Source organism: Chanos chanos, chromosome 15, assembly GCF_902362185.1.
Source record: "Chanos chanos chromosome 15, fChaCha1.1, whole genome shotgun sequence".
Taxonomy (NCBI): Eukaryota; Metazoa; Chordata; class Actinopteri; order Gonorynchiformes; family Chanidae; genus Chanos; species Chanos chanos.
Window position 1 is genome coordinate 13,431,716 of NC_044509.1, and position 23,751 is coordinate 13,455,466.

At 48.6% G+C, this 23,751-nt stretch overlaps 1 protein-coding gene across 1 annotated transcript in view; it reads left to right on the plus strand.

Annotated features, from left to right (window-relative positions):
- The window catches only part of auts2a (activator of transcription and developmental regulator AUTS2 a), a 273,349-nt gene extending 249,598 nt beyond the window's left edge, over positions 1-23,751 (plus strand). The window contains exons 6-18 of the mRNA XM_030792745.1: positions 11,845-12,442; positions 13,317-13,594; positions 14,235-14,473; positions 15,828-15,872; positions 17,161-17,256; positions 17,482-17,553; positions 18,029-18,058; positions 18,483-18,554; positions 19,495-19,636; positions 20,849-20,929; positions 21,533-21,616; positions 21,956-22,211; positions 22,509-23,751. Of these exons, the coding sequence (XP_030648605.1) occupies positions 11,845-12,442; positions 13,317-13,594; positions 14,235-14,473; positions 15,828-15,872; positions 17,161-17,256; positions 17,482-17,553; positions 18,029-18,058; positions 18,483-18,554; positions 19,495-19,636; positions 20,849-20,929; positions 21,533-21,616; positions 21,956-22,211; positions 22,509-23,751 (3,236 nt within the window). The remainder of the gene's footprint in view (positions 1-11,844; positions 12,443-13,316; positions 13,595-14,234; positions 14,474-15,827; positions 15,873-17,160; positions 17,257-17,481; positions 17,554-18,028; positions 18,059-18,482; positions 18,555-19,494; positions 19,637-20,848; positions 20,930-21,532; positions 21,617-21,955; positions 22,212-22,508) is intronic.

The following is a 23,751-nucleotide window of genomic DNA, read 5'->3' on the forward strand; positions in this document are numbered from 1 at the left end:
GCGGTCGGCCTGAAGAATTTATATTGGAGGGGAAAATTCAGTTCGTGCATTCGTATAAATAAGAACTAATGAACTGTGAAATGTTCCATTTTATCACAGTTCAGCCCATTTGCTGGTTATTTCCTAAGCCTTCAGAAGCACGCTTTCATCTGCAGGATTGTCACCATCTGTTGGAGATTACGCCGCTTGGAGCAAGAGCTATTTGATTTCGGGTTTTAAAAAGTCGAGCTTTATCCCGTGTGTCAAGTTTTAGTACAAACAGTGACATCCAAAACCAGACATTTCAGATGGCCCTTCTCTCTCTCTCTCTCTCTCTCTCTCTCTCTCTCTCTCTCTCTCTCTCTCTGCCTGGGCTTTGGGAATGTTGGAAAAGCAAACAGCTTGTGCTCCTGCTTGCGGGCTGCCGCTCTGTTTTAGCTCTTTAAGGTCTGCGTTTGGCCCGCAGGGAGGAGAGAACACTTCCCCCTAAACCGCCGTACTCACTGATATATGACTCCCCACGGCTGGGCTCGACGCAAGTGTGGATGTCTGGGCCATCGCCTCCTCGGAGAACCAGGGCCCTGTACAGAGCCTGCATTGTTCCTGCGGTAACCCAACCTGGGGGCCCCTGCTGCGTCCAAGGGGGGATATTAGGTTGCCCCCCCCCCCCCCCCCCCCCCCCTCCTCGAAGCAGAGAGCTTGTTGAGAGAGCAGCAAGGCAGCTGACTGTTTAGACTTCCCGGCGCAGTTCAAATAAATAGTCCCCCCCCCACCCTCCCCAAAGGCCTCCCCCGCACGCCGTAAACCCGACTAACCCCGGCTAGCCCTCCTCAAAGACCCGCTGCAATCACAGAAACCAGCCCTCATTATCGTCAAAGCTCCCTCCACTGTCAACAGGCTAATTTGCCATGTTATTTTTAAGAAGGAGAGCACTCGCTAAGTGGCAGGAGGGCAGGGAGAGGGAGAGGGTTAGGAGCGGAAGATGGAAGAGAGGGAGCGAGCGAGTGAGCTCCAGAGTTCGGCCTCCCTGTGGAGATGTGTCGGGGCAGTGGATAGGTTTACAGCTTCATCAGTGGGGCATGCCTGGGGAAGGCAGGGTTTCTAGGAAGCAGCAGGGCTCAGCCCCTCTAACCCTCCCCTCAGGCATTAACACTGGTGTGCTCACCCTTCCCACTATGTGTGTGTGCCTCTAATCCTCTACTGACTGAAACATGAGCCCAACGTAATGAGAGAGCATTACACACACACACACACACACACACACACACACACACACACACAGAGGCTGCCTCAACTGGAAAGTGCAAGTTAAGGTTGGTTAGCAGAGAGGGTTTTGGTTTACGGCTCTTCAGAAGACAGTCTGTCATTATTCTCTCTATTATTGGGATTATGTGAGAGATCGTATGTCATTTTTCCCAGGATTTGATTGTCTGCGCTTATTGAAAAAAAAAAAAAAAAAAAAAACCTTCCTCATGCGTGAATCCTGAGTTTGACGGACCTCACATGCTTAACTGGATCTCTTCTCCACCCCTGCAAAGAGAGAGAGAGAGAGAGAGAGAGAGAGAGGAAATGCAAAAACAGAGACCGACAGAGAACTCTCTAGAGGAAAATATCTCATTGTCGGTGGTCCGAGCGGACCGAAATAAGGTGATGTCAGCGTGTCAACCTGAGTGGTCACCCTGCTGATTGGGGCCAGTCAATTACTCACACAGCTTGCAGACACACCAGAGCCCTTGGCTAAAGAGACCAAAGGGGGAGAAGGAGAGAGGCAGAAAGAAAAATAAAAGAGAGAGAGAGAGACCGGGGGGAAGCTGTCCCTCAGGAATTGTTACTTGACACTGCAGGCAATAGCAGGCTTAAGCTCACTTTGCCGCTCTTGGGGCATCTCATTCTCCAGAGCGGGAGCCGCTGGCCTGCTGGCCCTGCTGCCGCCCCCCCCTCCCCCCCAGCCCAACTCTCCCCTGTGGTTTTGCGTGGTACGACCTGCCGGGATAAGCCCACTAAACGCTGGGGATTCAATGGAGAAGCATGTGTGTTCTGAGATCTACCCGGGACATTGCACACATGGTGGAACCACGAGGGCTTTGCAGGTGACCGGCTGACTGGTAGATGGGTAGGTGCGAAATCGTGTTTGTGTATTTGTGGAGTAGACTCCATGTTTGTGTTTGTGTTCGTGTGGAAGGTAAACTTTGGACTTGAAGCAAAGGAGAGCGAAGCTTGGAGAGCAAAGCTAGCTCCTCCTTTGACCTTTTGTCAAAGACAGAGACTTGTTCTCACAGATATTGTTTTGACTTTTCGACTTGACATCTGCTTACGTTAGATAATGAAGAACATGACGTTTGAGAAATTGGCATTCCCTTGTTTATTGTTCTTTTCGTGCCCTGGTTTTGGTCATTATTGGCTTTCGCGGAAATGGAAATCTTTTGTTGTCTAACATGGGCGTTAAGAGATTGTTTCGCATGCTTGAAAGCTAGGCCTTTGTGTTATGTTTCCTTTCATAACTTGAAGTGTTAACAAGACTTGTTTCACCAACCACCAAGGGATGTATTCAATCAGAGAGTAACTTGAAGCATAGATCAGGTTCATACAAGGGTCACATGCGGACTTAGCGCTTCAATATGAACAAGGTTCCTAAACAATGACACAATCAATATTTGAGGCTATCTAAGGGTTGCCTTACTGTGTTTTTTGGGTTTTTTTTTTTTTTCTTTCTCTCGTCTTGGGGAGATCTTGCTTTGAAAGCATTGTAAGGAAACTCTTCAGGCACCAGGAGCAGCATTAGGTTAATGTGCTTTTTGTAAGAAAAAAATGAGGGTAGGGGGTTTAGCTCATTAAACGAGACCCGCCTACAAAGGATCTGGACATTAGCCTGGCGCTGAGTGACACGAGAGCTCTACGCGCTAGGTTGGGAAAGGGGGGGGGGGGGGGGGGGGGGGGGTGTCCGCTGACAGACGAGTGCGGGGGTATGTGTGTCTCTCTCGTCACCTTTACGGAGCTAAGGGGACGGGACTCTTCACCCCCGGCCTGCAAAGTGCCTGCCCTTATCTCGTTTGCTCCTGAGTGCACATACTTGTTTAAGGGCCTGTGGGAGCGGCGGTTATCGCTGCTGCTTTTAAACGGGTCGAATGACACGGTCAACGCGCCACCGTTGTAACTAAAGTCAAGCCCGTCCTGAGCGTGTCAAAGCGTGTGAATTCACATACTTAACTTGAGCTGTCGTAACTGGAGTCACGTTCTCCACCCTGCTTTTCCTCACTATCCTTGATCAATAACGCCGGTTTGGAGTCGGTCGCAACACTTAGCGTCAATTGATTTCGTAACATCGACAGGTTTAACGGGTGGTGGGGGGGGGCACTATGCTGGGACGTACTCTGGCATCTTCTGCTTGACACGAGCTGTTATCTCTTCAATCTCTAATCTATGTAAGTAACAGCTGTGTCAGATCTGTTTCCTGTGGCAGCAAAGTTTACTGCCCCTTAAAAGCCCTCTGGCAGCTGGTGTCGGTGACCTTTGGCACCCCCTGCTGGGCGGTGCGTGTACGGCCGGGTCGTGCATGCCCACGTTCCCATCAGCGCGGCCTGTCAGAGGCGTCTACAGTTTCAGTCTGTGTGCTTCTCCTCACCCCCAGTGGGATATATAAAGATTTGTTCTCCAAAGGATGAACACTGTCTTCGCCATGGTGGAAATGTATCCCGATGCCAGGGACACCCAACCCGTCCCCCACTTCTACCCCCCCCCCTCCTCTCTCTCTCTCTCTCTCTCTCTCTGTCTTTCAGCCTGAGCTATGGAGCAGTGATAGTGAGACACAGTGTAAAGCCATTATGAGCAGAGTCAACTGGGTCCCTGGGGCTTGTGTCATCTGGTAATGGCTTCATTATGACAGGGGAAGGAGAGAGGAGAGCAGCCCCTCATTGCTCTCTACTACACCTGCTCACATGGAAGAGAGAGCACAAGGCTCACGGAAGCCAAGGGAAAGGAATAAAACTCTGTCAGAACCAACTCGCTTAGATAACTCCAGAAGGCTCTTAGGCGTCTGTGTGTGTGTGTGTGCGTGTGTGAATGTTTGTGAGTGTGTGTGTGCGCCTGTGTGTTCCAGGGGCTCCTCAGAGGGTGATACGTCTGTCAGGAAAGCTTAGGAAAACGTCCACGGTGTTAATCGCTGCAATTACAGAAGATTGGTTGGCTTTTACCAAGAGAACAGCAGTCACAACCCGGGCCACCTGTGGAGGACAAACTTCACTCAGGCGTACAACTGGCTTTGACTGCTTACACACACACACACACACATACACACACACTTTTTACACTCTCTCTCACTTAGTTCTGTTCATAGCTCCATGAGCAAGAGCAAACTGGCACATTCATTTCTCCCTCATAAATATATACTCACACTCACACACACACACACACACACCTACACACACACACACATACACACATAGTTGGTCTGATTCAGCAGGTTGGTGAGATGACCAGCGTGCTTGACTGAGGCATTTACATGTATCCCCCTCTGTAATGTGACACAACTTATGCTCTTTGAAAGACATTTTGAGAATGCTCTATCTTGGCTCTCACCTACACACACACACACACACACACACACACACACACACACACACGCACACACAATTACACACCATCTCTCCCTCTCATTTACACCTACAAATTCGGTCACGCTTCTCAAAAACACGTCTCCAGAATAGCACCGTTTGCTGTTTGCATCACTGATTTATTTCTGTTTAGTTTTCGGTCATGGGAATTAATAAAGTAGCCACAGCCCCCTCCCCGTGCTATCGCGTGACACAGCAAGAGACCTGACACGCGCGCTCCCTGGTCCCCCATTTAGACCGCTGACGTTCTGCGCTGGACTCGCCTAGCTCTCAACCCTCACTGCTTACCAGACGTCAAGGCCCACTGAACACATGCCAGGATTGCCTGGATGACCAGTGGAGATGAGCAGGTTCAGGAGTGAACATACACACATTATTCTGACTTATAAGATATCATAAGCTATGATTTGCTTCCTCATGTGAAGATATGCTTTACAGAAGCACCTCTATAGGTGTGTTATTTCAGACTGAGATCATGATATATAGAGTTTCTTATATGCTGTAATGTAATCTCTGTTATTCAGTTTGAAAGGTCTGTTCAACAGTGCTAATGATAGGGTGTATAAGAAATACAGATTGGATTGGTGTGTTTTTGGTTGTTTGTTTGGCCAAAGAATACTGCTCATTAAGCATACATGTGGTGTTTTCCTACTGCTCAGTATTTTTCCAACATACTTTATAGTCAATTTCATGTTGTTTCTGCCGCAACATTAAGTGTAGTCAAGGCTCACTCTCCTGAGTCTTAATAAGAAGTGCGTCTTACATTTCATATCTGGAACAGCTCGTAGTTTCACACAATACTTAATAAAACACAAACTGTCTCTCTCTCCAGCACATGCACACACACACACACACACACACACGCACGCACACACACTTTCTCTCACACATATGCGCGCAGTTTTTCCGACATTTTGGAATATGATGGAGAGATGCCTTCCTCACCACACTCCTGCCAACACGATGGCACTGACTCTCTTGTCACTTCCAGTGAAACTAACAGCCAGGGAACACAGTAGGAGACAGTCAACAATGAGCCAAGATGGCTGCTGGCTCGAAACAGCACTCAGCTGACAATTATAACCCACCAGGGGAGAGGAAGTTTGCGTCTGAATCCCGCCTCTCAGCGGGGCCAAGCTATAAGCAATACCTTCAAGCCTTAGAAAATGGAAACAAAGAAACAGAACAACGCATTCAGAGCGCCCATGTAGGAAATAACAGTGCGCGTGGACGAGAGATGGCATTTTTAGTGTTTAGGTCTATCCTTTCAAAACCACCGAGGGCATTTTTCAGAGAGTGTGTGAATATAGAGTCAGCCCCGGCCCCCTGACTGTGTTTGCTTGTACGACACACGAAACGCATTCACTCCGGCACAAGCACAATGCTATTACATACCCCTCGCCCTTCCATTAAGCATTGTTTCCACACTGAATAAATCTATAAATCTATCAGTCCATTTCCCTTCTAGCCTTTATTCTTCCGAGCACCCCCCGCAGTTCCGTCGGACCCTCTGAGCCGTGCCGAATGCTGATTATAATGAATGTTTACACAGGCCCACAGTCGTGAAATGGAATTGCAGCGTGTAGGGCGAGAAACACAATTGGTCTCCGTGTACATTTTAATTGATTTGACTTGAGCAAACAGCAGGGCTTTTCCTGCATTTATTTCGCTGGCGCTTGGATATGGGACACAGGGAAATTGGAGTGGTTTTCTCTAATACGGCCATTTCCTGACTGCATAATTGGAAGTCTGGCGGCATGAGGTGAGAGAGAGAAAGGGAGAGAGAGAGAGAGAGAGAGAGAGAGAGCCGAAAGGACGGAGGGAGAGAGAAAAATCCACCCACCGTAGTGTCCAGAGTGAATTAATCCTTTTCGTCATGATTGTGGGCGCCTGTTTTGGGGCACAATCTGTGCTGAAGTATGAATTTAGGCTGGGGAGGTTTGGCCGTGAAAAGTGATCTGTTTTCCCAGCAGCCACAGTGACACGGAGCAGAATGTGCTAACGCAAGCCAGAGTATCAGCTCTGGAGCCTAGTGTCAGCTCTGACTGACAGCTGGGATGGAAGCTGTCATCACCTCTCCCTGGGTGGAGTTTTTATGACCAGGAACACAACTCAACACCCATCTCTCTCTCTCTCTCTCTCTCTCTCGCTCTGTCTGTCTCATGCTCATATATACACAGTCAGTCAGTCACTCAGTGTGCTCATCTTCTCATAAACGTGTCGAGTCAGGGCCACAAGAACCAGGATCCGCATTCTCCTCAGAGAGAACATGCCGGAACAGGTGTGTATTACAGGCATGGGGAGTTACCTTCTATTGCGTCACCTGCAGCCCTCATTCAGGCTTACGAGGTTTGGCTGCCGATTAAACCGAGTTATGTTCTATTTAACCGCCTTGTTTTAGACCCTTTTTTTTTTTTTTTTGGCAGATATCCCCACAGCACCTGTTCTGAGAAAGCCGAGAGCAGGTGTTTTGCCAGAACGGCAGGGAAACACGACTCGCAGGCCGTGTTAGCGAATAGCACGTACAGCAGCCATTTTACAACATCTTTGCTCTTCAAAGAACAAAGTTTAGGCTCGTTTTTAGTCAGTCTGTGTCAGTTTTAACACACTGTGTGTGAGCAGAGGTGAGAAGACTTGTGGATGTGCTTGTCTGCTTGCATGCATGTGTGCCTTTGCTTACTGAAATTCGTCGTGACAGAGGGCTCGTTTTAAAGCCCTGGAGGGGGGGGGGGGGGGCAGCCCCCCTCCAGGCTTTTACATCACACGGCTTCTGTTCTCTCCATGCCTCCCTGTGCTTACATCAGCAAAGACTCGGGCACAAGGCCCCGGCCCAAAGCCCTCGAGTCACAGGTCATGCGCTCGGACGACCTGCGAGGACGTAGCAGTGCATCCGTCTCTGTGGGTGGCAGTAGCGTCAGGTATAACGAGTCAGAATGTGTGTTTGACTGATGCCCTTTGACCTCTGCCTATATCCGATCCTGCCAGGAATGCGTGCGGCTATATCGGCAAGTCAAAGACAGAGAGGGAAGGAGAAAGACAAGCTGACAGGCAGAGTGCTTGGACGTCCTAGAGGTCTTTACCCCCATTAATCAAGACTGTCTCCAGACTGAGAGACTCTCTTTAAGCACTGATAGCCTACAACCAAAGAGCAGAGTATTGACGGGAAGAGTGCTTAGGTAAGCAGAGAGAGAGAGAGCTGGGGATTCTACAGGTCAAAGCAGAAGAAATAGAAGTTGTAAGCAGTGTCAACAGATAGGGAGAGAGAATTGAGGTTACAAGGGGTTACGGCTGCAGGATAGAAGTTTTGCTGAAGACTGTGCTGTTTTAGAGAGGAGAAGAGCACAGGAGAGTTTTACAAGAGCTGTGTCGTGTGGGGGATTATCATGCATCCAGACGCCCTCTCGTGCCGTAATCTCGGTAATCTTTGCATCAACACTATCTCAAATGAGATCCGACTCCTTGTTGGTAGAACTGGATTGGTTTTCCACTTCCATAATTCCACTTTTCGAGGGTTTGTAAACATTCCTTTTTTTTCCAATTACACACTTTATCTGGACCATACAGGCATAGGCACAGAAACACACACACACACACCCTTCAGTACTGTAAGAGATTTCCGTTTGAAAGAATTGATGATAAGGAACTCTCTCTATTTGCTCTACTTCTACTCATTCAGCACGTTTTCTTACTGCTGGTGGAGACTTTTTTTTTTCCATTTGATTAATGCAAAGCAAAGGAACAGTCTACCAACAGTGCTTTCAATTAACAGTCTTCCCACAGCTAGCATAGCAAACTAAGGAGGTCTTTCTCAATCAGAGCACACAACCTCCAAGAACTTTCTAGTTTGCCAGACTTTGAGACAGACAATGAAAGTGTGTGTGTGTGTGTGTGTGTGTGTGTCTTCAGTGAGTGATGTTGATGTTGCAGAGGCAAGTGTGAGAGAAGACAGCATTTGGTCATTATCTAGCAGGATTAGCAGGAGTGATTAGATTAATTGGCACTCTCTGGTGTAAGACAGTGAGACTAATGTTCCTCTGAGAGCCAGCGCTGATTGTGTCTCATTCTAGCTATATTTATATGATCTTTTCCTCATGTTTTTGAGTTTTCTACGTTTTTTTTTTTTTTTTTACCTCTGTTTTCTTTCCTCCATTCCTGTTTTCTCAGTCGTCTTCTGAGACTCTAGGGTGTTTTGTTGCAGTTGCAGGCAAGGTTGCTAATGTTTTTTTGCGGCTAGAAGAGGTAGCTCACCTCTGGATAATTAGCCATCTTTCAAGCTCCTCTGAGGCTTCTCTGGACACCAGACCTCTGAAACCATTTTGTAGTCCTAATCCTGCTGAAACACACAGAGACACACACACACACACACACACACACACACGTTCACCGTCTGCCTCCCAGCCTGTTCCACCATTTTAATAAACACAACCACTACGGCAGCCATTTTAAATCAAAAGCAGCAGGGTCTACTTTTTTTTTTCCTCTTTTTTTTTTCTTTTCTTTTCTTTTTTTTTTTTTCGAAAGCAGGAGGGAGAGCAGCATTTATTTGTTTCCAGGGATCAAGGAGACTTGACAAATTAACTCTCCCGGGAGGTAAGGAGCACATCTCCTCTTCAGCCTGGCCCTGGAGTCTTCATTACGGGAAGAATAGACTCCTTTTTTGCTTTCTTTTTCCTCTCTCTCTCTTTCCCCTCCTCCTTTTTTTTTTTTTTTAAAGCATGTTAGCACATTCAGAAAACAACCTCGGGTACCTCGAGGGAGGGTGTACAGAGAAGCAGCTATCTCTTCCCTTCTGCGTTTATTAGGCTTTGGATGTTTTCCATAAGGATGGTTTGTAAGAAGGCCAGGGAGCCTGAAACAGGAAGGGTTGGGAGTGGATTTGTGGAGAGGAAGAGAGAGAGAGAGAGAGAGACATGGATTTACCGTATGCGTGTACGGACCAAATGGACACCAACACGTTTACTGATGAGTTTGTGAGCGTGTCAATGCAGATATAATGAGTGGCACACACGCACACAGGCACAGAAACAGAAAGCTCAACTCCTCGGCCCAAAGTCTGAAGGGAGCTCATTTATAAACGCTCTTTTTCAGTCACAAAGCCTGTGTGAAATGTTTGACTCCTCGCCCCAGTCAACGCTCATCATGTTAGAACCGTTGTTTCGACTCCTCTGGCTGTTCGCCACCGTCCTGGGTTAGTGAGTCCACTGACAACATCACAACCAGTACAAATGAGTCACTAACCTTTATCCTCTCTCTCTCTCTCTCTCCTGTTGTTAAGATTCCCCAATTAGAAAATAGTCCTTTTTTTTTTCCCCGAAAGGTTTTTCGTTTTGCCGTGCACGTGAGGAAACGTTTGTTTGAGAGTGTCCACTTCTCGACGTTGTATGGCAGATGTCAGGCACAGTGACACTGCCCAGGGGACGGGCGACTACCCTAAGGAATATTGATCGGCATCTGCCATGGAGCCTCAGAGATGGTGTGACCCTCGCTGATGGCAGCGCATGTTCCTCTGCGCTAATGCGCTGTGTACCACTCTGCAGCACCGAGCAGGGGGTTTGGCCCGTCTGCCGTGTCTGCCTCCGAGCTCAGGCCCCCGGGGACCTGCCCCGCGAGGGGCCCCGAGCTCCTCAGAGAGAGCTTAGCCATCCATAATGCAGCACGAGCAGCTTCTGTTCCTCCTCCTCCTCCTCCTGTCCCCTGTTCCTCTCCTCCCTCAGAAGCCCAGGGGAATAAGCCCCAATCAACAGCTCAGCACTGATGATTGAGCTGCTGAGCAGCCCGGGAGTGTTTGAGTTAGTGTGTGTGTGTGTGTGTGTGTCCATCCCCTGAGGCTGAAAGCAAGGAGTTAATTACAGGTTACATGTGCGCTGTCATCCCTCATGAGTCTTCAGGCCCTGGTGTATACACGGTGCTCTGGGATTAATACTCCCTCTCTCTCTTTCTCTCTCTCTCTCTCTCTCTCTCTACTATACACACCCACATTTTACCTCATAACAAGGTCAAAGTTTTTTGTATTCCAGTGGCTCCTGAAAGCGAAGGGGTTCCTGACAAGACAGTTAAGATTGTAGCATAGAACACATAGTCCCTCACATGTGAACTCTAAAGCAAAGGGAACAAATTCCAAACGCAGTCACGACCCAGCCCTGTCTCTCCGAGTCACGCACGGTCATTCATTCACTCACACGAAGCGTGGTCCCCCGGTGAGGTGCTGTAAAATGAGGGGTGGGGGGGGGCTGAAATACTGCAGATGCTCCATCAGCAGGGGGGCCGTAAGCATCAGTTGGTCAGAGTGCATTAGAGCTGAGTGGGGAGCTGCCACCCAGCAGTGAAGTCCTGAGTGCGCCTAATTTAACCGGAATGTTCTAAAACCACGTCACTCCTGTCAAAACTTCAGCCACACAATCCGCTCACAATGCCTCAACGTTGGCGCCTAGAGACGTGGCACCCTTAGTGTGTGTGTGTTTTTGGGGTTTTTTTTTTTTTTTTGTTTGGTTTTTTTTTTTTTTTTTTTTGCTTGTGTTGAGATGTGTCAGTGATGTGCCCTAACTCTTATGACAGTCTGTGTTCAGGAGAATCTGCTGATAATTCGCAAAACCTATATGTGTTCAGGTTTAACCGCAAAGTCAATAGCTGTGTTTTCTCATATACACAATGTGGTGCAAGACCTAACGTTGACCGTCCCGTGCCATTCATATCTGCTCTTGTTGACTTTCAGTTCTGTGTATGCCTTCTCCACTGTTTATATTTGATAAACTGTTTGCTATATGCTGTATTTGGTATTTTGCAGCCCTTGTTTGCTGTATGGCAGATTGGATCCTGTTTCTGTGAAGCCTTATCCTTGTTTTCCTTTAGCTGACTGTCTGTTTGTTCATCGCACATTAAGGTTTATCGCAGTTGGACTGTTAAGTTCCTGTTATCATTTGTGGCTGACGTGACAGGTGTCTATCATTGAGAGTATTATTACATGAAAAACATTGTGCTGGTCTTTTAGTCTGAGTTTGATGTAAATTCTCAGATCCTCTGTTACAGTGTCACTGCCTTACCGGGTTTGAAAAGGTTGTATTTAATATGGATGGTTCCTCTGACATTACAGAAATACCAGGTGCAAATGTATGCATTTGGGGGGGGGGGGGTTTGGGGGGGTTTCTTTAGCTTTCAGCTTTGGTAGCGAATGGTAATGTCGTAGTTAAAAATTGAACCTGTTAGATACGTATGGTTTCACCAGTCCTGATCTCTTTCGTTTTGTTTTCCCCTCCAGTTCCAAATTTCAGCGTTGATGCGCTCCCCACCAATGCCAGCCAGGAGCTGCGAGGCCTGGGCGTGCCCAAGGTATCAGGCCTAGAGCGCAGCCAGGAGAAGAGCCAGGAGAGCTGCCGTGACGCCACGCTGCTGGTGCCAAGCGCCCAGCCCAAACTGTCTCTGCCATCCCTACAGCCTCCTCCTCCTCCTCCTCCCCCGCCTCCTCCGCCTCCCAACGGTCGGCCAGCGTCCCAGAGCCCGGCGGAGCCCCCGCCGACCTGCCAGGCCCAACCCCAGCAACCCCACCCAGAGCCCCCCCAGCGACCGCCCTCCACACCCGCCACCCTGCCTCTCGCCCAGGGCCACGAGCCCTCTCAGGCAGCCCCTCCGCGGCCCCAGATCCAGCCTGAGCCGCCCGCCCATCCGCGCCCGGCCCCGACTCCCGGCCTCTACCCCCACCCCCACCCCCACCATCACCACCACCACCACCACCACCACCCTTCCTCACCGGCCCTACCGGCTCAACCGGGCCAGCCTGGGCAGCACCGGCCTCCGTCACGCTGCCACCCTCGCCCCTTGTCTGCGTACAGCAGCAGCCTTAACCTAAACGGCCTCAGGTGAGCCACTCAGCCTCTCCACATTACAGTGTCGTGGGTGAACCTTTGTGTTAAAAATTACATGACTAAGACCAATTATATCTTAGTATTTGCCAGTCCCAGATCCTTTTTAGGAGTGCGTGCGTGTGTGTGTGTGTGTGTGTGTGCTTGTGTGCGCGTGTTGCAGGCTGTGAAGGAAGTCGAAAGCGCTCCAGCCGAGAGATAAGAGCTTTGGATTCTTTCCCCTCCCACGTTGTCCCTTGTGTTCGGTAGCTGGAGGCTCTCTTTCTTCTACACTGCTCCGTCTGTCTCTCTCTCTCTCTCTTTCTGTCTCTCTCTGTTTTTCTGCTGCTCCAGGATACTGTCCCATTCTTTCAATCAAATCTTTTCCTCAACACCACCCCTGCCTAGTCTTTTTACCATCACTCTGTGCATATGTGTGTGTGTGTGTGTGTGTTATCTGAGCCTGGCATCCACTGTGAATAATTACAGGACAGCTGGTGCAAATGAGCTTTTGAGCCTAGTGCCACAAGAAGCAAAATCTCCCTGGGAAAACCCTTCAGAGACAAAAGACTCTCCAACTTTTTTTTTTTCCCGTTCCATTTGGTTATAATACAGCCGCCTCGTGAGTTCTCCTTAAATCAAGCAGTGCTTCAGACTACGAGGTTTTATGGCTCTTACTGCCAGGGGTAGAAATTCAAAGAGTAATTTTGAACAATGATTTTGGCATTTCTTTGTCTTGTCCATGAGTTCAAACGACTGTTTTATTTTGGATGTTGGATAAAGTGCATCCGGTAAATGCAGCTGTAAACAGTATCACCTCTGCATTTTACGGTGTAATTGTATAAACGTTTCTCTCTCTCTCTCTCTCTCTCTCTCTCTTTTTTTCCTGCAGCAGTAGCCGAAGCAGCACTCCAGGGAAGCCCCACGGCCCACCTCCACCCCCCCACCTACCCCACCACCAATCTGCCCCCTCAGCGGCAGCCCCTTCTTTCCCCCTGCCCCTGCCCACCAATCCCAGCGCTCCTCACGGCTTCCCCCCCTCCCTGCAGTCCTCGCCGCATCCACATCACCCCAATATGTTTGCGCCGCCTGCGGCCTTGCCTCCTCCTCCGCCGCTGACCTCAAGCACCCTGCCCGTCCCTGGACACCCAGCTGGGAGTGCCTACTCAGGTATGCTCCTCTTATCCACCTCTCCTCTTTCATTTGCCTCCTTTTCATCCCTGTGTTCTCGTCTGTCGCGCCCCCCCCCCCCCCCCCCCACCTCCACAAACACACGCAAACCTCCTCACATCTCCTGCGTTGAGAGTTCGTTTGTCTATTTTTTTACGACAGGAGAGGCTGCGTTAGGTTAAGTGCACAGGCTACAACGGTAGCCTCTAATCTAAATGCCGTAGATCAAAGCCGCAGATGGTTATGGACTATCATCAAGGGCTCTTTGATCATTTATGGAATGTGTGGAGCGTGTGCTGTAAGAAAGACAAGAACATTCTCTCTCCTTTTGTGCGTTGATAGTATATTATTTCGTTAGAGTTGCTCACTAAAGCTCGAAAGCTACATTTAAAGGAGCTCTGTGGAATATCCACAACCTGTTTTTTTTTTTTTTAGTTTAAATCAATACCCAGACAGCCAATGTGTTTCGCAAAAACTTAGTTCTGCTGTTTATCTCTGTGGTTTTGAAGGAGGATATTGAGTGGAATGTGAGATATTTCTATCTTGTGATAAGCATGTATTCTCTCTCTCTCTCTCCCTCCCTCTCTTTCTCTCTCTTTATTTTAATGTGTCTTTTACTCGTTCTCGTCCTCCCGTGCAGAACAAGACTTGCTGAGGCAGGAGTTGAACACGCGCTTCCTGGCCTCTCAGAGTGCTGACCGCGGTGCTTCTCTGGGCCCTCCACCTTACCTGCGCACCGAGTTCCACCAGCATCAACACCAGCATCAACACCAGCACCAACACACGCACCAGCACACGCACCAGCACACCTTCACCCCCTTCCCCCACGCCATCATGCCCACCCCTGCACCGCCCATGGTGCGTACCCCTGCCAGAAATGTGAGGATAAGTAGAACACAACTCCAAAAAACAAACCCCCGCCCCTCCGCTCGGGACCTTGTGTGGGTGGGAGGGAGGGAGGGAGGGAGGGAAGTTTTGGGGTGGGATGGAGGGTGGGGTGGGGGTGTGTGGGGGGGTAAAGGGAAAAGTTTTTTAAGGGGTGGATGATTGTATTGCAGTTGCTGTTGTTGTTTTGAGTGTATTTGATTCATCACTGCATGACTCGAATTCGTCTGTTATAAAGTGTGAACGGTTAGCATACAGAGTAAACAAAATCCTCAAGAGAGGGGAAAAGAAGTAAGTAACGGCTGCATATGGCTAAGCTTAAAAACGAACGAGCATTAAGGTTACGTATGCAGATTGGTTTTGCGCTGGAGGGAAGTAGGGATTTCTGCAACTAGATCTCAATTGTGACCATGTGTTTCTGGCCCGGCCACAATGAGGCCCTTCTTTCAGCTGAGAATACTCTCGAGTGTTTGCTCTGGCATAGCTCTGCGCCCGAACTCTAATTCGGTTATTTCAAAATTGGCAGTAACCGCCTCAAGCAGCTCGTTTAGGTCGCAGCCAGGCCTTGAGAACTTAATACGAGTTTATTCATTCCCCAGTTAATGACATCATTTTGGTCGGTTGGGGTACGGAGAGAGGACTTAAGGTTGGCAGGCCGCAATAGCTGATTAGCGATTGGCTGACCTGGGCAGACACACCCACACATGTCCTGGCAAGAACACAGCTCCAGACCTCACCAACTTTAAAAGAGGCTTTTGAAGACTGTGCCGCTGTGAGGGCAAAGAGAGAGAGAGCGAGCGGCCTAATGAGAGCATAAAACCAGATTGAGAACCACAGCGTTTACACACGAGTGTGGAAGCAATTCTATCTGGATCCAGATTAGACAGGCGAAATGACATAAAAGGACCGGCTCACGGGGCTATTTTAGCACGGCCTCGCCTTGACCGGGCACAAAATCGCTGAGTAATACTGTAAGGCCACTTTTTACAAGACTGGTAAAAGCCTGCAGAGCGTTCTGTGTTTTTTTCCCCCCACTTTAACTCACAAAAAAGCCAAATAAAAAAGCCACCTGCAAACAAACGACTTGGAAAAGTAACACAAGCAATAACACTAATTCTTTTTTTTTTTTTTCTTTTTACTGTTAACATTTATCAGGGCGGCTGGATTTCATTGCCGTAGAGTCTTACCAAAAGCACTGCTTCACGAGTTTAGGATTTATTAAACACTGAATGATGGAATTTTTGGGGTGTGATATTGGATAAAAAGAAGGTTGTTGAAGGGCTAAAGGGTGCTCTGTTTCCTCTCCTCTGTGTGTACTTAGTTCTGTCTCTCCTCCTTCCCTCTACAGTTTGACAAATACCCGACAAAAGTCGACCCCTTCTACAGACACAGCGTGAGTTTTGGGGTTTTTTTTCACTGTTTCCCCGTGTTTGTGATGGTCCTAAGCATCCGCCCCGCCTTTTCCAGTCCGTCTTGCCTCTTGTTGTGATGGTCACAGTTGTGTTTGTGTGTACTCTCAGCCACCCACCACCTTCCCTCCTTCCTTTCACGCTTTCATTTTTCCATTTTTCCATTCCAGTATTTTTCCTTCTTTTGCATTAGCACTTCATACCGCTTTTCCCAACCCCGGCTGATTTGCTTCAGTGGCCGCCTGTCGGAATCAAAGGCTTCTCTCTCACTAGCTCAGTTTCAGCTTAGCTTTCATTTACCTGATATGTTTACGCCATAATTATCTTGCAACGTTCCGGAACATTCTAACAGCTTGTACATCATGTAAAATGAGATTTATAATACTGTGTCTAATGCCAGTGGTGACAGATTTTTGCTCTTAAACGGGCCATTAGACGGTCGCAGTGTTTTGAAAATAAGTATTTTGTGTGTGTGTGTGGAGTGACGGGTATTGTAAATGGGAATGAGATGAGCTGCTAAAGAAGAATGGGCTTGCATGCGGAGGGTCGGCCTGCCAGAATAAGCAATGCGCTTCCATTCATCATAGGTGACTGCTAACAACAGCGGCTTGTTCAATAGCATCAGTGTCAAAACAATAATGTCCCTGCCATTAGGACCTGTATTAGCAGCCCCTGCTTTACTTCCTCTGTGTGTGTGTGTGCGGTGCAGGGGAGGTGATGTACAAGAGCGTGCTTGTACGCCCTGTCTTCACTTGACCTCTTGCCTTCAATTACCGGGCTGCTGTTTAGAGTGGAATCAGCCGCCACCTACATTCCAGATAAAAGCAGCAATTATACATTTAAAACACCATGTTGTCTTAATAACCATCATTGTCGTAAGGATAGTTCTGGAAAGTGACCCGCATTTGCAATTAATCTCAGTTTTGTGGCAAGTGTTATTTTAGCTTCACATCCAAAGTGGATAATTCTCACTTTATGATGAGTTATCACTCCCTTTTTTCACGTTTTTTCATATTTAGTTTGTTATTTTGAAAAAGATTTCTGTTTCAAGTATCATCTGTGCGGTTGGTATGGAAACATAAATAATGTAACATTAGTTTTCTGTGTGTGTTAAACATCACTCATTTAATTGTCAGAGGTCATAGTTTCATTCTGAAGCTTATATCTGATATTACATCAGCATATTGTTTTGTGTGTGGTATGTCAGGGCAAATTTGATACTAACATCACATTGTAACATTTCTCTCTCTGTCTCTCTCTTTCTTTTCTCAGCTGTTCCACTCCTACCCTCCAGCTATGTCCGGAATTCCGCCGGTCATCCCTCCTACGGGGCCCTTCGGATCCCTGCAGGGAGCCTTCCAGCCCAAGGTAAAGGAATGCTGAATAACCCGCCCCCAAACCCCCCGCCCCAATTTACCGGGAAGTTCAACTTTCCCTTCAATGCCTCTGATTGTTTCTTCAGGAACGCAGAATGAAAACAGGCCCCAGTCTGTGGCCTTCCGACAGACGGTGGTCCTCTTTCCCTCTTAGATCTGTTCAGCCAGAGAGTGAATTGTGTGCGTTCTGACCATTTGTTCACTGTGTGTCCTACAGACCTCAAACCCACTGGACGTGGCTGCTAGACCAGGAGCAGTGCCACACACACTCTTGCAGAAGGATCCCCGGGTACGTTCCTGTCACACCACTCCCAGTCACAAACCCACCACCAACTGCTCTCGCTTTAAAAAAAAAAATGATGCCTTCGTTCGAGAGGCACCTCATCTTTTTGATCTAAGCGTCAGATCAAGTCAAATAGCCACCGTTCTGTTTTGGGGGGGAGGAGGCTACATTTTTTGATGATTGAATTTCACTATTTAGTGTGGCAGCGTTCTTTGACTAGCTCGGCGAGCCAGTCACATTAATCAGCTCGTCTGCGTTGGTATGCAGGCCGTGGAGGAAAGAAAAATTCGTGAAACTCTGGCCTAATTATTCCCTGGAATGCTTCATTAGAAAGGGAAATTTGGACATTTTAATTTTGTCAGTAATGAAGCGACGCTCAGTTGCTAATTAAAAGTGTTGAGTGACAGCTTTGTAAGCAAATCCACTCTCTAACTCATTCTCTCCTCTACCTCTCTCCCTCTCCCCCTCGCTCTCTTTCCAGTTGACGGATCCTTTCCGGCCTATTCTCAGGGTAAGACTTCTTCATTAGTCTTAGAGTGTGTTTCTCACTAAAGCCCTGTAGGAGAAGGGGAAAACTCATTACAGCACTCTCACACCTTACATGTCACCTGACTGTAGCAGTGCCTTCACTTTAATTAGCTCTGGTCCTTATGCTGCACATCCCATGGCCTCCAGCTAAGAGATAATACGTATAGAAAGTCTGTCCTCCTCACATATGTATTGTGTGTGTGTGTGTGTGTAGGGATATATAGAGTCTTTTCAATTCTCCTGAAACTGAGACATGACAAACTGAATTACATACAATCCAAACAACTGAGGAAACTACCAGTGTCTCCCATTTTGTGAAGGCAGGAGTGAGACATGAAAATGAAGTGAAATAGCCAGAGCCCAGTCCAGCATTTTAAGATTTTTTTTTTTGTCTGTTTCTCTTTTAGAAACCGGGGAAGTGGTGCGCCATGCATGTCCATATTGCCTGGCAGACATATCACCATCAACAGAAAGTAAAGGTGAGTCCTGCCTCCCACACTGACTCCTGCCTCCCACACTGACTCCTGCCTCCCACACTGACTCCTGTCTCCCACACTGACTCCTGCCTCCCACACTGACTCCTGTCTCCCACACTGACCCCTGTCTCTCACGCTGACTCTTATCTCCCACACTGACTCCTGTCTCCCACACTGACCCCTGTCTCCCACACTGACTCCTGCCTCCCACACTGACCCCTGCCTCCCACACTGACTCCTGTCTCCCACACTGACTCTTATCTCCCACACTGACTCCTGTCTCCCACACTGACTCCTGTCTCCCACACTGACTCCTGCCTCCCACACTGCCTTACATGCCAGGGTACCTGGCCTCAGTACACTCCACATTTATCTCTGAATTAAACAGACATGATCATATGGGTACAGGCATCCCAGCTGTCCTCCCTGTGTCATTCACTGACTCAGTAAAAACAAAATGAAAAGTGTCTCAAACTCCCAAAAGAGAATGTTGATTTATCTTGACTGAAACTGACTGATCTTTGAACTGAAAAACAACTTTGAATGAGTCCATTGTGTCATCGTGATTTTAGTGCTGTTCATAGCACTACTTTGGTCTTGTTAAATAAAGCACAGTTAAGACAAAATGAGACTGAGAATACTTGTTATGACTGAACGCGTATGCCGCAACACCAGATGTTGGAAAAAGCTGTCCGCGAAGTCTGAAGAGTTCACAGCTGTTTCTCATCTGCGCCCATAAACCCATCCAAACCATTGATTAGGTTTTAAGTGAAGCTTAGCTGGTTTAAACCTGTCATCCATAGACATTCAGGCCCTCTGTGACTGCGCTCTCCCAGTCCTGACTGGGTCATTTGTAATGAGCATAGAGAGGGGGGGTGGGGGGGGTAAAAAAACGGAGAGAGGGGTTTCTAATGTGGCACTCTCTCTGTCTGGCGTTCTTCAGCAGCAGATGCAGGTCGACCCACACAAGCTGGACTTTGGCCTCAAACCAGAGTTCCTGAGTCGACCCCCGGGCCCAAGCCTCTTTGGCGCGATCCATCACCCCCATGACTTGGCACGGCCCGCCACGCTGTTCTCAGCAGCAGGTAAGTGAAAGAAGCAAACAAAACCTAACACGGCCATCAAAGTAGCCTTTTTTTCTAATTATTATTATTATTATTATTATTATTTTGTCCTCATTCTCTCCCTGAATTTGGAATGGATTTGGAATGGTCAGTTGCCAATAAACTTGTGAAGCTCCTCCCTTGCATCCCAGTCATCTTGATTGGTATATATAAGGCTAGTGTTCAAAGCCGGCTGGTGAGCTCAGCGGCACTGGATGAGGTTATATGTTTTAAGCAATGCAACAGCAATGATAGACAGATCTATAGAGGTGCCCGAGTGCCATTAAGCCTTTATGAGAGGTAAGGAAGAGTCAGGGGGCAAGGCTGATACATCTGCCGTAGGAAACACGTCCGGTTGTAATCCACAGTGGAATGAAGAATAAATCACAGAGATAGGACACACCTGTGCACTGTAGGACAGGGCTTCAACCAGGTGTTCATCTTAGCTGTCAGAGTTTTGAAATTTCTGTTGAAGTTCCATCTCCATATTACGCTTCTTCCTGTGTCCTCCCAGCATGACCTGTGTTACATTGTGTTGAGGCAGATGGTTCGTGCTTTCGCTCACCATCACACACCAGCGTTGTACTCATAGAAGTGATCTTAGCTTGATCTTAGCAAACAGTTCAAGAGTTTGAATTTTAACCCAATCGTCCTCACCACACAGCACAGAATTTGTAGTCAGAATCAAATGACAGGGAGTGAATTTAATTGACTGTAAATGACATAAATTTGACAGTCGTTCAATTTGACAGATCTCTATTACAGAGGGCGAGATGTCAGACAGGAGACGACATCAGCGTTCAGAGCTGAGCACAACCCTCTTACATATGAACACATCAACCCTGTTACAAACGAACACATACCTGGTTCCCACCTTATTCTTTCCCCTGCACAGTGGTGCATGACATGAGATATTCAAACTGTACGCCGAAGGCCTCGCATGACTATCAGATAGAGTCAGATGGAGTGTGGGCCTCACTGCCTGGAAAGGTCCATCAAATATATTTTGAGTTAATGCCAGGCCACAGGGATTGTTTGAATAAAGTTGATGGTTCCCAGAATGTAAGAACATGACAGGCTTGTAAGCTCAGGTCTCCCAGCCAATCAGAACAAGCCAGTGTTTTTCATATTGCAGCCTTGTCAAGCGAAGGCAAGTGTTTGGAAGGCTCTGCTTACTCTCTTCTTCCCTGTCAGGTTCCACACACCCCTCCGCCACCCCTTTCGGACACCCTCCACACCACCCCAGCAACTTCCTTACCCCTGCACCTCACTTAGGTAAGAACCCAGAGAACCCTCACGGCACCTGCATGGACACCCCCCACCCCACTTCATTCTCACCCCAAAAATCCACTTCCACCTGTTGTCCCTGCTCGACAAACTTGTATGGTTTAAGCTTATTAAAAACACAGTTTTTGTATCTAGTCCTGGATTGTAAAGCATTTTGAACAAAGAATCTCCACTGATGTGCTGCAAAGTTCAGGGCAGAATTTTGTCCCTGCCTGAGAAGACAAACTCCTGTGGGTCAATGTCCACATTTTACACGACATGATTTATTGAAACTGAAACAGCACAAAATGAGAAAGTGTATTTGAGGGAAGATTTGATTTTCGAGAAAGTGCAAATAATTTTATTATGCAATGGAGCGTAAAAGTTGTAATTATTATGATATTGTATAAATTCATTGCATAATCAAACGCAAAGATAAAGCCATTAGAGGTGTAATGTTTTTATAGTTTGAGAAATGCAAGGCTTTATGTTGCTCTATTCTCACAGTTATGAGAGTCCATTTATGACCATCTTTAGTGTAGTCAGGTGTATAATTCTGTGTGTGTGTGTGTGTGTGTGTGTGCGCGTGTGTGTGCGTGCGTGCGTGTGCAGAGCCCTTCAGCAGACCGCCCTCGTTCGGAGGTCTAGGCTCATTAAGCACTTCAGCCTTCGGTGGACTGGGAAACCCAGCACTGAGTGAGTACTCTCACCAAAGTCTCTTAAATATTTCATCACAAAGGTCTTATCTCAAGTCATCACCAAACTCTCTCTCTCATACTTACTCATCAGCAGGGTTCGTACCGGGTCAGCACCCAGTACGTGTCGCTTTTATTAACCGTCAGCCTGATATTCCCTTGAACTTTGCAAACATCTGTGAAGCTGTGTAATTGTATATCCTTTGTCACTTTGTTCTAAAGTATTCCTTCATCCCATTGTAAAGAGGGTATTCTAGATCATGCATGAACATCACTAAAATTTTTTTTTTTCATTTTGTTTTTATTTTTGTTTTAATTTTTGGTTTGTCTCTCTCCTCAGCGCCCAACTCGGTGTTTGGCCACAAAGATGCACCCAATGCACAACAGCACTTCAGCGGGAGCCATGAGCCATGGAACAGACTCCACCGCACCCCACCCTCCTTCCCCACACCCCCACCCTGGCTCAAACCCGGAGACTCGGAGCGGAGCGCCTCGGTCAGCTCGCACGAGAGAGACCGCGATCGCGACCGGGACAGGGAGAGAGAACGCGACTCGGACAAACGAGACTCCTCCGTCAACAAGGACGACAAGGAACGGTGGGTAACGCGGGTTTCTCAAGTTTCTCAGCTTGAAAGCCACAGGTGTAGATTTATCGGGCTGTCTGGGAAAAGTCTCTTTAAAACTATTTTGCTGAAAATGTTTTAGGTGATTCGAATATTTAATTAGGGCTTTATTAGGGCTTTACTACTCACTGTACATTTCATTAATTTAGTAATTGCTGCTGAGAGGATTACACTCCAAACATACACACACATTAAAACCTGTCACTGATTAAAGTCGTGATGCAAATTGGATTTGTGTTTAATGCTCTGCTTTTGATCCGTGTGTTCCAGAGATGTCGTGGAGAAACGTCACCAAAGTCACCCGTCCCCTATCCCAGTCAACCCCATCAGTCTGCTGGGTCACAACCGCCCGTCCGAACCCACCAGGAACCACCTGCCGCCCAGTGAGTCTCGTGACAAAGACAAACCGAAAGAGCGGGAAAGAGAGCACACCGACTGGAAAGAGACCAGCTCGGAGGAGCACAAGCTCAAAGAGAATCACCATAACGACAAGGACACGCCCATCATCCACGACGGGCGGATGTCGGAGGACAAGCCCTCCAGCCGGCTGACCACGTCACCCTACATGCGGCCGGGGGGTCTGGAGCGGCCGAACGGGGGTCTGGGGAGGGAGGTGCTGGAGAAGAAGGCGGAGATCCAGTGCGAGCCTCCGAAAAAGAACAACGAGGTAAAAGTGAAGGAGGAGAGAAAGGAGGAGCAGGACGGACCCACCGAGAGGTCCACGGAGCCTCCTCCCACCGCCCCACCAGCACCCACCCTTCACCCACCCACCTCCATGCCGGTGCCCATGGGCATGGCCAGCGTTCACCCCATGAACAGTATCAGCGGCCTGGAGAGGACTCGCATGGTGGCCCCTTTTATGGGCATCAGCCCCATACCAGGGGCCGACCGTTTTCCATATCCAGCCTTCCACTGGGACCCTATGAGGGACCCCTACCGGGGCCTGGACCTCCACAGACGGGACCCTCTGGCACGGGACTTGCTGTTGCGGAACGACCCGCTGCATCGGCTGGCGGGGCCCCGCCTTTACGAGGCCGAGCGTTCGTACCGGGACCGGGAGCCACACGATTTTAACCGGGATCACCCACACGCCCTGGCGTTGGAGCAGCGCCGGGAGCAGGAGAGAGCTCACCTCGAGGAGAGGGAGCGCCTGCACATGCTCAGAGAGGACTACGAGCACGGGCGTCTCCACCCGATACACCACCCGGCTCTGGACGGTCACCTGCCACACCCGAGCCTCATGGCCCCCAGCCTACCCAGCATGCACTACCCCAGGGTCAGCCCCTCCACCGCCGCAGCAGCCGCCGCCGCCGCCGCCGCCGCTGCCGCGGCCTCCGCCCATCAGAACGGCATCCTGAACAAAACCCCGCCCACAGCTTCTCTGAGTGCCCCGCCCCCTCTCATTCCCAGCCTGGGTGCCCGGCCCGGCTCTCCACGACGGACTACGCCCCTGAGCACAGACATCAGGGACAGACCTCCCTCACATGCACACAAAGACATTGAGGCACGGTGA